The 14,079-nt window shown below is 41.1% G+C and overlaps 1 protein-coding gene across 1 annotated transcript in view; it reads right to left on the bottom strand.

The window, feature by feature from the left end:
• LOC122790010 (interleukin-12 receptor subunit beta-2-like) overlaps positions 1–14,079 on the bottom strand; it is a 1,182,445-nt gene that overhangs the window by 469,734 nt on the left and 698,632 nt on the right. Inside the window, exon 4 of the mRNA XM_044057546.1 lies at positions 12,252–12,402. Coding sequence (XP_043913481.1) covers positions 12,252–12,402 — 151 coding nt within the window. The remainder of the gene's footprint in view (positions 1–12,251; positions 12,403–14,079) is intronic.

Raw genomic sequence — 14,079 nt, 5'->3', positions numbered from 1 at the left:
GCTGCCTTACTTTATATTACTGATGACCTGACATCAATCCTGAAGCGACAGCAACTGACGCAGAAATACTAAGCCTCTGGTATTCGGGCCAACTGAGGGCTACCCTCATAGAGATAATCCAAATGTGATGACTGCAACAGTAAAACATGAAGAACATCAGACGTCTATGAGCACAAAATTTTCATGGAAAAAAAGTTTTAGATTTCTACTGGTGTGGTCCCCCTCTGTGGTATGCCTTAAAACTTGACTCTGCCATGACAACTACTTACACAGTAACCCTCACTGTCTTTCTGTACCTTTCCTCCTCTCTCTCTCTCTGGAATTAGTATAGACCTGAGGTATCCCAGATCATGGCATATAACTTACTGATGGTCCTTGAAAATAGCTCTTTATTACTATGCTGCCCCAAACACGAGTGCCACTATTTCCCAGGTACCTGGGCACATCTTCTACTTTAATTTTCACTGTGTAAATTTCTTTGTCCTAGTCAAAATGTGAAATCTTCAGTGCTACTTTCCATCGGTGGACTGCCCAGACCTATGCTGTGACTTAGTCAAAGTCATAAAGATTGCTTTTTTAATTTCTCCAAGTCTTTTGGGTTTCTAATACCATGATGGGAATGGACCCTATTCCTAAGTCAAAGTACAATTAAAGTTGATGAAATCAGTATTATTTCAGTCTTTGATGTCAGCCAAAAGTGCACTTCAAAGCACCCACAATTTGTCCAGCAATGACGCCTTCTGCAATTCGCATGGGGTTACATGTATTGGTAACATATCTAAAGACGATTGTAGATTTTTTTTATAAGATCCTTTGCTCCTACTACTATTGGAACTGTCTGGGTATCTTTCTCCCATGTTGCTCTCATTTCTGCCTGCAAATCCTGATATTTTATGACTTTGTGTATCTCTGTATGCAAGATACTGTAGTCGCTGGGTATGGTGATTTCAATCAGCAATGCTACTTTTGCCTTATTTTCATGGACCACTATATCTGGTTTTCTAGCATCTGTCTTTTGAACTGTTGGCAATGGATGATTCCATGTGATGCAAGCCATCATTTTCTGTGATGCTCTGTGATAATTTCCAGTGTTTTTCAGCCACTTCAGTACCATAATGTTTGCACATTCCCCAGTGTAACACTCTTGCCACATTATTATGACTTTCAGTATTCAGTCCTTCTGCCATTAGTATGTCACAACCAGCAATGAAGTTTGCAACCGTTTCCACGTTGGTTTTACAAAACCTACATTTGTCTGTTTCCTCCACATGTTCAATGGACTTTGTAAACTAGCGTGTACATAGCCCAGTATCTTGGGCCTCCGATATTAACCTTTCATCTTTTGGTTTGAATTTGCCTCTCCTTAGCCATTCCTGCATTCATTCCTGATGAGCATGAGGTTCTTCCTGAAGTCTTCTATACTTGCTAGTATATTTATGCATTTTCCACATTTCTTTCCTTCACAGCTGGTCCTTCCCCTTATATTATTTCTTTTTTGGCACATTCTGGTTTGATTTCCATTTCTGCTTGATGCCAATAATGCTTCTGCTAGATTAAGCAGAGAAGTCATCTTAGAATTATTCTCTTCATGTTTCAAAACTTTCACTACTTTTGGGTCTTGTGAGGTCAGTAGATATGTGTGGAGTCCCATGATTGCAGATCTATACATGTAATCAATTAAAATGAGGCCCATCCCTCCTTCGGAATGGGGAATATATAATCTTGGTATGCACTGATTTTTATAAATCATTTGATGAGCATGAAGCATCCTTCCTGTTTTCTTATCTAATCTGTCCAACACGTTTTGGAGCCAGTCAGTTTACTCTAAAACTGTAAGTTAAGACAGGAAGAGCAAATTAGTTTATACCTTGGATTTTGTTCCTAGATGTCAACACTGTTTTCAAGATTAATTTAAGTCTTCTAAAGAACCTAATTCCTTTCTAGATTTTATTCACGTTTGTTCATGTTTTGTTGTTAATCCTTCAGCAATTTCCAAATATTTATATACTCCTTCTTGCTCAAGTTTTACATCACATTCCTGTCCCAAACTGATGTTTTCCTGGTGCTGCAGTTTTCCTGCTGTAAAGGTTGCTTTTGCACATTTATCAAGACCAAATGACATTCTTATATAATCTGAAAAAGTTATGACACCTTGCAGTTGTACTTTCAGTTCCTCATCTGATGAGCTATACAGTTTTAAATCATGGACATTGCAAGTATAGATAATGGGATGGAAACTCAGGAGTACCAGATGAAGCCTGATATTAGTTCATAGCATTAACCCCATAGGCTAAACTGTCTCAACTGTATTTATTCTGCTGCATTTATCACTGCTTGGTAGTAGCCTGATTAAATTGTAACTGTTATTCTAAGCCTTTTGGTTTAAGCACTTGGGCTTCAGACCAGTTGTTTTACATTAAGAAGGTTTGTGGTCTGCACTGTTGTGGCAGGACAGGTAGCTTACATCCTTCTAAGTTGGGAATTGCTGATTGAAGGCTCAGTGTCTGTTATTCTAAAAGTGTATTAGTTCTGGTTTAAGCACTTGGGCTTCAGGCCAGTTATTTTTCATTAAGAAGGTTTGTGGTCTGCACTCTTGTGGGAGGAGAGGTTAGATTCTGCCCTTCTGAGATGTGAATTTCTGGTTAAAGGATTGTTGTGCCTGCTTATTTGAACTGTTTTTCTGATATTGGTGCACCTTGTTTGCTGTAGCATAGACTAAATTCAGGCTTGCTGAATCTAGCTTTGTTTGTATAACTTGGGCACTAATCCAGGCCATCTTTTTTTGAGAAAGTTCCCCTACACCCTAGTGGCAGGAGTGTGCAGTTAGAACTTGTCTTATTGAAGACTGCTGGAACAGGGCTCAGTTTTGATTTTTTTTACTGGTTTTACTGGTTAATTAGGTAATTTGTTTTAATCAGTTTGCTCGTTTTCTATTATTATATAAAAATGTACTTTATTCATCTGCTTTTACTGTATTTGTGTTTCTTCATACTTTATTGCTTTATTTTGCTTTTGCCGCCTGTTCTTAAAAGTACTTAACTGCATTTATTCTGCTGCATATATTACTGCTTGTTAGTAGTCTGATTAAATTGTAACTGTTATTCTAAGCCTTTGGTTGAAGCACTTGGGCTTCAGACCAGTTGTTTTACATTAAGAAGGTTTGTGGACTGCACTGTTGTGGCAGGACAGGTAGCTTGCAACCTCTTAAGTTGGGAGTTGCTGATTGAAGGCTTAGTGTGTGTTATTCTAAAACATCGAAATGAAGAAGGCTAACAGCCAAAAGCACTTTTTGTGTGTGTTTTACTAAATAAGCTCACGAGCGCGAGCTTTTTAGTTTGGGATTCATTTTAAAGCTTTTAAAGAAAACTATTATTCAGAACTTATTATTGTGAACTGAGAGCAGGTCAGCATAGCTGATGAGAGCCCTGTGGAAGTAACTGTTGTTTTAAACTGTGAAATACATTTTTTGTGGTTTTAATGAGACTTGGACTAATGAAAAAGGGCTTCAGTTTACAGTTTGAAAGCATTTGCTAACTTGGCATCAATCCTGAATTTTTAAGGGAACTGCTAACCAAGACTATAACTTAAGATTGAAAGTAAGTTAGCACAGCTGATGAGAACTCTATGAAGTAAGTGCTGACTTAATTGCTAAACAGACTTGCTGTTTCACTATATTTCTGAAAGATCTTGGAATTTATAATTTGTTTCAAGAAATACATATATACGCCTAACACGCTGTTATTTGTGGAGATTATTACAATACAGCGTTTCAGCTTGGTGGTGCATAAATTCTCTTCTCATCACTTGTTATTCTAAAAGTGTATTAGTTCTGGTTTAAGCACTTGGGATTCGGGCCAGTTATTTCACATTAAGAAGGTGTGGTCTGCACTCTTGTGGGAGGAGAGAGTAGATTCTGCCCTTCTGAGCTGGGAGTTTCTGGTTAAAGGCTTATTGTGCTTGCTTATTTGAACTGTTTCCTTCTGAAATTGGTATGCCTCGTTTGCTGTAGGACAGACTAAATTCAGACCAGCTGAATCTAGCTTTGTTTGTCTAACATGAGCAATAATCCAGACCATCTTTTTTTGGAGAAGGTTCCCCTGCAGCCTAGTGGCAGGAGTGTGCAGTTAGAACTTTTCTGATCGAAGACTGCTGGAACGGGGCTCAGTTTCTAGCTTTTAATTGGTTAATTTGTTAAATCAGTTTGCTCATTTGTTACTGTTATAATAAAAAAAAATACACTTTATGCATTGCTGCTTATCTAGGGTTAAATGATTTCCAGCACCATAAAATCTGCTCTTCAAATTTTCCCTTAGAACTAGCCAGTTTTTTAGTTTTAGCACTCAAATCTGTTTTTTTTTAGCTCAGCACTTGTTTAGAACTCGTAAGCACTAAATAAGCTACAAATTACTACAACACCTAACTTTCCTCACTTGTCTAGAAGAAAACAGTTTTTAGTACTTATTAAATAAGCACCTATCCAGGCATGTCTAAGGGTCAGCTCCCGGTGTTTTCTCCTGTCTAACTGATGAATCTGGGCATCTTGGGGCAATGCAGCAATTGCCTCATGTACATAGACAACCCTCTCCTCCTACCACCCAACACTATAACCTGGGAGAGATGCACTTATATAGCCAAACTGGAAGCAAAACTCTCTTCACCCAAGACTGGACTAGATAGTCAAGAGAAGACAAACACTTGCACCACACCACACTCATCACAAAGTCCCTCAAAACATACACAGAAACACAAAACACACACGTACATTCATGGAGGCTCTCAATAAAAATCTGCTCAAGCAACAGAGACCTATAAAGTAGAAACACAATCAACCTCCACCCGCAAACACAACCCAAATGACACATAGCAAACTAATTCAGTGTGCCACGTAACCACAGTCCATAAGGCATAACATACCCAACACTGTAGTCATAGGTGACTCTATAGTCAGGCACATTGATATTCCACTCACCAGGCTAAATAAGGAGAAAGTTACTGTCAGCTGCCTGTCGGTGCCAGGATCCACCATGCACGCACTCAGGTCACTCCACAACAAGTACAAATATGACTCTGTCATTGTCCATGTTGGTGTGAATGACCTGAGATGTACCTCCCTGGACTACATGAAAAGAGACATGGAGGAGCTCTCCGATCTTGCAGCCCAGGCAGGTATGACCCCAGCCCTGAGTAACATCCTGCCATCACCCAGAATGATACCACAGTACAAGGACAAAATGACTGACTTCAACAATTGGCTAAGCTTCGGGTGTCATTCTAAGGGGATCCAGTATCTGTCTGCCTGGGATGACATGATCGACAGACCACAATGCTTTGCCAAAGATGGCCTGCACCTGTAGCCCTTGGGATTCCGGACACTGGCTAAGGCTCTTGCCACCCCTACAGTGCCTTTTTTAGGCAAGGTTCAAATGACAAATTCACCACCGTAACAGGTACAAGCAAGCAAAATCTGAGGGTAATGCTAGAAGTCTAAATCTCAAAATGCATTCACTCAAGGCACTCCTTAAAATGGAGAGCATCAACATCTGTGCAGTGACAGAGACCAGGTTTCAAGGCTCCAGAGAGCACTCTTGTATTACCAGGCTATAATTCATACCATACCTTCCGGCCACCTAACCTGGACCGAAACACTAAAGGTGGAGGTGTGTTCATATTCATTAAGGATACCCACACCTCCAGGCTAGCTGCTCAGAATAATGTATCTGAGATTATCCAAATGCAACTAACTCGGAGCAAGACCACAATCCAAATTGTAACATACTACAGATCCCCCACCATGCCCCAGGATTCCCACTCCTCATTTCTTGATACACTGGAAAATATTAGGGTACAACCCAACACCCTAATAATGGGCAATTTCAATTACCCCACCATTAACTGGGAAAACTACTCATGTACCAACTCTTTTCCTCAATGTTTTCTGAAATTCATAAATTCCAACACCTTGGATCAACTTGTCCACACTCCCACCAGGGGCAGCAATATAATAGACCTGGTCATTACCAACATGGTCGACCTGTGTTCCACACAAGAGGTCAATTTCTCGTTGGTCAGATCCGACCACAAGCTAATCACTCTAGACATCCACATCCCACCCCCATCCCCCATTAGGGAAACCACCATAAAAATTTTCTCCAAAGTCAACCTCACACTTCTTAAGATAGAAGTGACAAATTCATGACACCCATGCAGTCAGACAATAGAGGTATGACTGCAAAATGCTACACAAATGCACTTTATAAGCACTTACACAAGTGCATGGATCGTGCTATCCCTAACAGAACCAAGATACTATCCTCCAAAAAAAAAAGGAAGCCAATCTGGTGGTTCCCTGCCATAGACAACCTCTACAACAGAAGAAAGAAACTGTTGCAAAAAAGAGTAAAATCCCATGATTGTAGGAACCCCCTGGTCAACCTCAGTAAAAAGCTGAGATCCCTCATAAAATCCACCAAAGCTAGTTACGAAAACAAAATCACCACTGTTTCTAAAGACAACGACAAAGCATTCTATAGCTATGTCAAGAATCTCAATGGTAACACTCAGATCTGTTCTGAGTTACAGCATAGTGGCACTAAATATACAGAACCAACTGATATTGCCAACATCCTGGCAGATAGGTTCAGTGATAACTTTGCCCCCCTCTCACCCCCTAAAGGGCCCATCTCTATACCGGAAGAATGCAAAGTTTCTGTAATCATGGCTGCACAGGTAAAAAATGCACTCTCCAAAGCCAAGAACACAGTATCCATGGGACCTGACAACATCCCAGGCTGCTTTCTACATGAACTACAGAATGAACCGGCACCTCACCTAAGTACCATGTTCAATCATAGCATCACCTCAGGATCTGTGCCCACTGAATGGTGCACACCGATGGTTATCCCACTCCACAAAGGGGGAGCCACCACAGACCCCGGGAACTACCGCCCCATTAGCCTAACGAGCCTGGTCTGCAAGGCCTTGGAACGTATCATCATGGAACTTATAAACAAAGACATTAGTAATCTCCAAACTCTGGACCCCACCCAGTACAGGTTTGTAAAAGGCAGATCATGTCTCCTAAACCTGATAGACTTCTTTGAAGCAGTCACCAAAGCTATAGATGAGGGTAAGGTGGTTCACACAGCCTATCTAGACCTGGCCAAGGCCTTTGACACCATCCCCCACTCTAGAATTATAGATAAACTCACTAAACTAGGTGTAAATCCCTATGTCACAAGATGGGTTGCAAAGTAGCAGACTCCAAATCCGACCTCAGACCAGTGTCAAGTGGAGTACCAAATGGTTTAGTCCTGGTTCCTCTCCTTTTGGTATCTACTTTTCTGAAGTACAGGCCAACACAGAAGGTCTTTGGCTAATGAAGTTTCCAGATGACTGCAAACTAGGAGCCATAATTGAAACTCCTAATGATGTGGACATCCTACAAAAGGGCCTCACTGAGACAGATACCTGGTGTCAAAGCCATGGCCTCAAGCTCAGTGCCAAAAAGTGCATTGTCATTCCCTTTGGTAAAAACTCTGTACCCATGAACTACCACATAGGTGGTAGTCTACTTAACACCGAAAGTGTGATAAGAGACCTTGGGACACAGGTGGACAGTAGTCTCTTCTTTGATAATCATATCGCCACGGTAGTTAGGAAATCCTTCTACGTGGCACACCTCATCACAAAAGGTTTCTCATCTAGGAAAAAAGAGGTCATTGCTCCCCTCTACTCGTCACTCATTAGACCCATTATAGAGTACAACACCGCTTTTGATATGTCCCTCACAAGACATCTACAACAACTGGAAAAGGTGCAGAAATACCTCACAAAGAGCATTACCAGCCTCAAATAGATGCCCTACGCAGACTGTCTCAAAAAACTCCAGCTTTACTCTGTCACATATCACCTGCTCAGAGGCGATCTCTGCCTAACATACAAAGCTATGTCAAACCCAGAGCTGTTGGACATGCTCCACTTAAAGAAATCCCAATCTCTTTGAGCTACACGCTCTAGGGACCTAAACCGTGTCACCACAATAAACAAAACATGCTGGAGGGATAGATTCCTGTCCCAGAGACTTCCCATATCTGGAACAAACTATCTATCTATGTCAAACAGAGCTCCTCATTAGCACTCTTCAAGAAAAACCTTGATGATTGGATGGGAGATAGGAAATTCACCCCGGGGATCACCTCTGTGGCTCTGCTCAACAGGGGCACAGGAAAATAATGTTCTTGGGTGGCGAAAGCCAGGGTACCTTTTTTGGCTAGGCTTATATAGGCCCTAGGGCCAATAGCCTAGTACCTACCTATGAATCTATGAGACACGTAAATATGTTACCTCCTACTCATAGGTTCATAGGTGTGTACTAGGCTAATGACTACAAGAGCCTTTTTAAGCCTAGCCATGCATCCTAAATCTCTGACACATTCTGGTAACCTTGATAAGTGTAAGCAGGGGCTTTGGAGATGAAAAACAAGCAGGGGCCTGGGAGATGAACCGTTTACAGGTTGCCTGTGTCCATTAGAGATATAGGTGCCAAACCATAGATGAATTTCCTGTTCCACATCCAAATGTCCAAGCTACATTTAAATTGGGTTAGGGAGGAACTCAGCATCACATGGATGGGAAGCCTGTTTCAGAGAAGGGGTAGTCCCTGGATACATACCTGTCTTTCCACCAGGTCCTATATCACAGACAAGGTTTAAGTCTTTAAAATGGGTAATTCTGGTGCGGTTTATTTTGTGGACATGCAGGAGGTCCGTCAGCGTGGGGTCTGACAATGCCTTGTATGCCAGAAATAGATCTCCCCTCAACAACTTGTAGGAGACAGAACATAGGGATACAGTTACTTATGAACCTATGAACCTATGCCCTGTATTCTTTTAATGAGGAACTGCTGTGGATGTGCCAGTTGTTGGATATGCCTGGTTAGGTACATACCAAAGGAGGCACTGTACTCAATGATAGGCCTGATGAATGCTGAATACAGTGGAACAATGACTTCCTTGGACTTAGATGACATACTTTTGTTTATAAGTTGCACAACATAGAATGACTTCCTCATTAGTGTAGACACATGATGGTCAAAGGCTAGATTACTGTCTCTGTGTGTCCCCAAGTCACTGACTACTGGGTCAACTCTCAGGGGTGTGTTGTCAATATGAGTTGATGACTTCCCAAAGGAAACTATTATGCATTTCTTTGCATTTTGTTTTAGTCCACGTTATGTAACTCTTCAGTAACACACTCATGGCCCTGTACAACACTGTGTTACCCCCCCCCATACTCACAATTAATAACTCTCATTACTATTCTCCCTTGGGGACCTGTCTAGCTCTGTGTCACTCTCTACTCATGCTGTATAAGGTTTAGTACCATTCCCACCCAAGTAGAAACCAAAAGTAAATCTTAAGTCTTAAATCCCCACATGCCCATCTATGTAAGCCCCTGTGTAGCAGATCTGCAGCGAATGGGGTAAGGATGCAACGGTCATGTTGCTGATCTAACCCCTCAGTCCTCCCACCTTCCATATAAGCTATCATGATCTGGCATATCCCCGGTTTCCACTGGAAATGGGCTTGATTCACAGAGATATATATGTCTCATAGGTTTATAAGTGAATACTAGGCTAATTACCCTAAATGGCCATTTTAAGCCTAGCTGTGTTATCTTATTAGGTGGCCAAATTAGCCTTACCCTGATTTTTATTCCTATGCTTCCCATTTGGGCTTCCCTACCTCCAGAAAGACGTAAATAGGCTAAGCCTAGTCATTCCTTTCTCGCTCTCTCTCTCTTTCCCTCCCTGGTCAGCCCTCACCCCTCCACCTTCAAGTACACTCCCTGGTAGCTCCCCCACCTCCCAGGCCACAAGGCAAAACTGAGATAATCTGAATCATGGTGGATGCTCTGTCCTTTTTTGTCACTGAGATAGCCTAAAGCTGTTTTTTTCTGCTAGAGGCTCTTGTAGTGCTTCTAGTAGCTACTGACAAGTGCTCTTCAGCCTGCCCAGTTGTTACCTTGCTACTTTGCCATCTGTGACCCTGAGGCCTGCCTGGTTCTACTCTGTTGCATGACTGGCTTCACTATTTAATAGCTCGGTCCATTTAGACACTGTAGGGAATGGTTCTGCAGTGGTAATTCATAAATTACATACTTTCTTCTATGTTCCACTTCACTATTTAATAGTTCAGTCCATTTAGACACTGTAGGGGATGGTTCTGCAGCGGTAATTCGTATATTGCATACTTTGTTCTATGTTCCACTTCACTATTTAATAGTTCAGTCCATTTAGACACTGTAGGGGATGGTTCTGCAGCGGTAATTCGTATATTGCATACTTTGTTCTATGTTCCACTTCACTATTTAATAGTTCAGTCCATTTAGACACTGTAGGGGATGGTTCTGCAGCGGTAATGCGTATATTGCATACTTTGTTCTATGTTCCACTTCACTATTTAATAGTTCAGTCCATTTAGACACTGTAGGGGATGGTTCTGCAGCAGTAATTCATATATTGCATACTTTCTTCTATGTTCCACTTCACTATTTAATAGTTCAGTCCATTTAGACACTGTAGGGGATGGTTCTGCAGCGGTAATTCGTATATTGCATACTTTCTTCTATGTTCCACTTCACTATTTAATAGTTCAGTCCATTTAGACACTGTAGGGAATGGTTCTGCAGCGGTAATTCGTATATTGCATACTTTCTTCTGTGTTCCACTTCACTATTTAATAGCTCGGTCCATTTAGACACTGTAGGGAATGGTTCTGCAGCGGTAATTCATATATTGCATACTTTCTTCTATGTTCCACTTCACTATTTAATAGCTCAGTCCATTTAGACACTGTAGGGGATGGTTCTGCAGCGGTAATGCATATATTGCATACTTTCTTCTGTGTTTCACTTCACTATTTAATAGTTCAGTCCATTTAGACACTGTAGGGGATGGTTCTGCAGCGGTAATGCGTATATTGCATACTTTCTTCTGTGTTCCACTTCACTATTTAATAGTTCAGTCCATTTAGACACTGTAGGGGATGGTTCTGCAGCGGTAATGCGTATATTGCATACTTTGTTCTATGTTCCACTTCACTATTTAATTGTTCAGTCCATTTAGACACTGTAGGGGATGGTTCTGCAGCGGTAATGCGTATATTGCATACTTTGTTCTATGTTCCACTTCACTATTTAATAGTTCAGTCCATTTAGACACTGTAGGGGATGGTTCTGCAGCAGTAATTCATATATTGCATACTTTGTTCTATGTTCCACTTCACTATTTAATAGTTCAGTCCATTTAGACACTGTAGGGGATGGTTCTGCAGCGGTAATGCGTATATTGCATACTTTGTTCTATGTTCCACTTCACTATTTAATAGCTCGGTCCATTTAGACACTGTAGGGGATGGTTCTGCAGCGGTAATGCGTATATTGCATACTTTCTTCTGTGTTCCACTTCACTATTTAATAGCTCGGTCCATTTAGACACTGTAGGGGATGGTTCTGCAGCGGTAATTCGTATATTGCATACTTTCTTCTGTGTTCCACTTCACTATTTAATAGCTCGGTCCATTTAGACACTGTAGGGGATGGTTCTGCAGCGGTAATGCGTATATTGCATACTTTCTTCTGTGTTCCACTTCACTATTTAATAGCTCGGTCCATTTAGACACTGTAGGGGATGGTTCTGCAGCGGTAATTCGTATATTGCATACTTTCTTCTGTGCTCCACTCCTCTTTGCTTCTCTTGCTTTTGCCTGTAAAGGGGTTCACTACTGACCAGTGTCACTCAATTTGGCACACTATTTCTGTTTATAGCTAACGTTGCATTTTTACATTTCCTTAATGTAACAAATTTAATGTCACAGAATTACAACATTCCTACCTTTCCATTACCTCAACTCTGATAAAATAATTCTGAAGAATACAGTTCTGATTATGATACTTTCAGATATAGTGTACTATCACAAACATCACAATGCACATCTTTTTTTTTTCTTTAGAAGTGTAAATTAAACTTTTAGGTTAAAGCAGGAAATGTGGCTTTGCAGGTTATGTATGAAACCTGTTTTGAACCACTCGAACAACTCATAACAATGTTCTGTTCATGTCATCACAAATGAAAAACAGTTCTGTGGAAACTGACTCATTGTCACCATAAATACATGTTTTACTGACTGTTGCTTTGACAGAATTCCTGACACTGATCATACAATAGCACCAAGAGAGAATGAGATACGCACCATCCTCATGGCTCCGAAAGATTAAAGGGTGACTCCAGTCACTCCAGAGCCCATCTCCAGTTCTAGATATACAGCGCACCTCACATTCATACTCTGTAAATGCTTCTAGTTCTTCCAAGCCACAGTACTGGTTTCCAATGGCGTCTTCATTCTGTGGAACCAAAAGTAATCATTCATTTACTATTTAAAGGCCATCACCAGAGTACCTACTCAGAAAGAATCTTACTCACAGGGCTTCAAAACCAAGTAATACTATGAAGCAAAACAGTATAAAACAGGCATGCAACATGCAAGACACAGAAACAAGTTTACTACAGGCAGTGTTACTTGTTGCAGCAACTAATATTTATACGTCTGAGCCAGTACCCATGACAAAAAGGGATAAAGCCTTCACTGCAACCCAGGTGACCATGGTTCGATTAGTAGCCCCAGTAATGGAGGAGCCAGGTAGGGTGGTGGAGAAATGAAACAACATGGCCTGTTTGCCTCTCCTGGGGGAATGGCACAGTTTGGTGGAGAGACTACCACTTTTATCTTGGGTTGCACGGCAAAAGTGCTTGGAGGGAAAAGCCCTTGTAAAAGTGAGTGTAATATGCCCTGTAGACAACTCACTGCATGTACACTTCCTGATGCCTTGCTAAATGCACACAAGCTTTTGGCCAGGTAGAAACCTGTAAAAACATTCTTACCACCCCTGATAGCTGCCTGGATGTTGATCCGTTTAAGTCAGCCCTTGTACGGTGAGAACACGATCGGGCTGATCGAATGAGAGAATTATATATGTTCAGCAGACAGTGGAGATATAAAGTGGCAAAAAAAAAAAAAAAAAAAAAAAAATAACTAAGTAAGATGGGAGGGGAAGTATTGCGTGATGCAAAGTTATTGCCAAGTTACAGTTGGCATATCCAGCTGACAGTCAAAGGGATTTTGAAGGCAGTGGTTACAGTATGACATATCTGGCACAGAAACAAGGGAAGAAGAAGTCAGTGATTAATAAATATTATACCATGACCCACCCATTAATATTCCAAAACGTGCACGCTGATTGGCCAGCGTGCACGTTGTAAATCGACTTATACTAATGGAAAAAGGTCCAGTCGCCCGGACTTTTTCCATTAGTATAAGTCTTTTTTTAAAACAGTGTCTCGCTATGTTAAAAGAGTTTAACATAGCGACACAGGTTTAAAAAAAGCAATGGAGATCTCCGTTGCTTTTTTTAAAGCTGTCTCGCTATGTTAAACTCCTTTAACATAGCGACACAGTGTGTAAAAATCAACGGAGATCTTGCTTTCTCCGTTGCTTTTTTTTTTAAACCTGTCTCGCTATGTTAAATGGGTTTAACATAGCGACACAGGTTTAAAAAAAACAACGGAGATCTCCGTTGCTTATTTTAAAGCTGTCTCGCTATGTTAAACCCATTTAACATAGCGAAACAGTAAAAAAGCAACAGAGATCTTGCTTTCTCCATTGCTTTTGGCCACAGCTCTGATGTACTGCGTAGGCATGCACAGTACATCAGAACTGCCGCGGATGCCAGACAGCTGCGGAAGGGCAGCAAAGAGGCATTATACAATGCCATTATTTAAGAAAAGTAATTGTTTCTTTTCTTAAATAATGTCATAGTATAATAGCAATAACCCACTTCTGGGACCCACAGTTGTCTTTGTTTGGTCCCTCGGGCTTCACCCTCGGGACCAAACCACGCCAACCGTGGGTAAATCCCGCATTACCCACACCCAGGCATAGGTTATTGCTATAATAAAATCCTGATGTCATTTCTACCCTTACAATGTTAGGTGATTCAGACATGCAAATTAACAGAGATGCT

Source organism: Protopterus annectens, chromosome 15.part0, assembly GCF_019279795.1.
Source record: "Protopterus annectens isolate FY-2018-M chromosome 15.part0, PAN1.0, whole genome shotgun sequence".
Taxonomy (NCBI): domain Eukaryota; kingdom Metazoa; phylum Chordata; order Ceratodontiformes; family Protopteridae; genus Protopterus; species Protopterus annectens.
The sequence above is the reverse complement of the archived record's forward strand: the minus strand, read 5'-3'. Positions and strand labels throughout refer to the sequence as shown.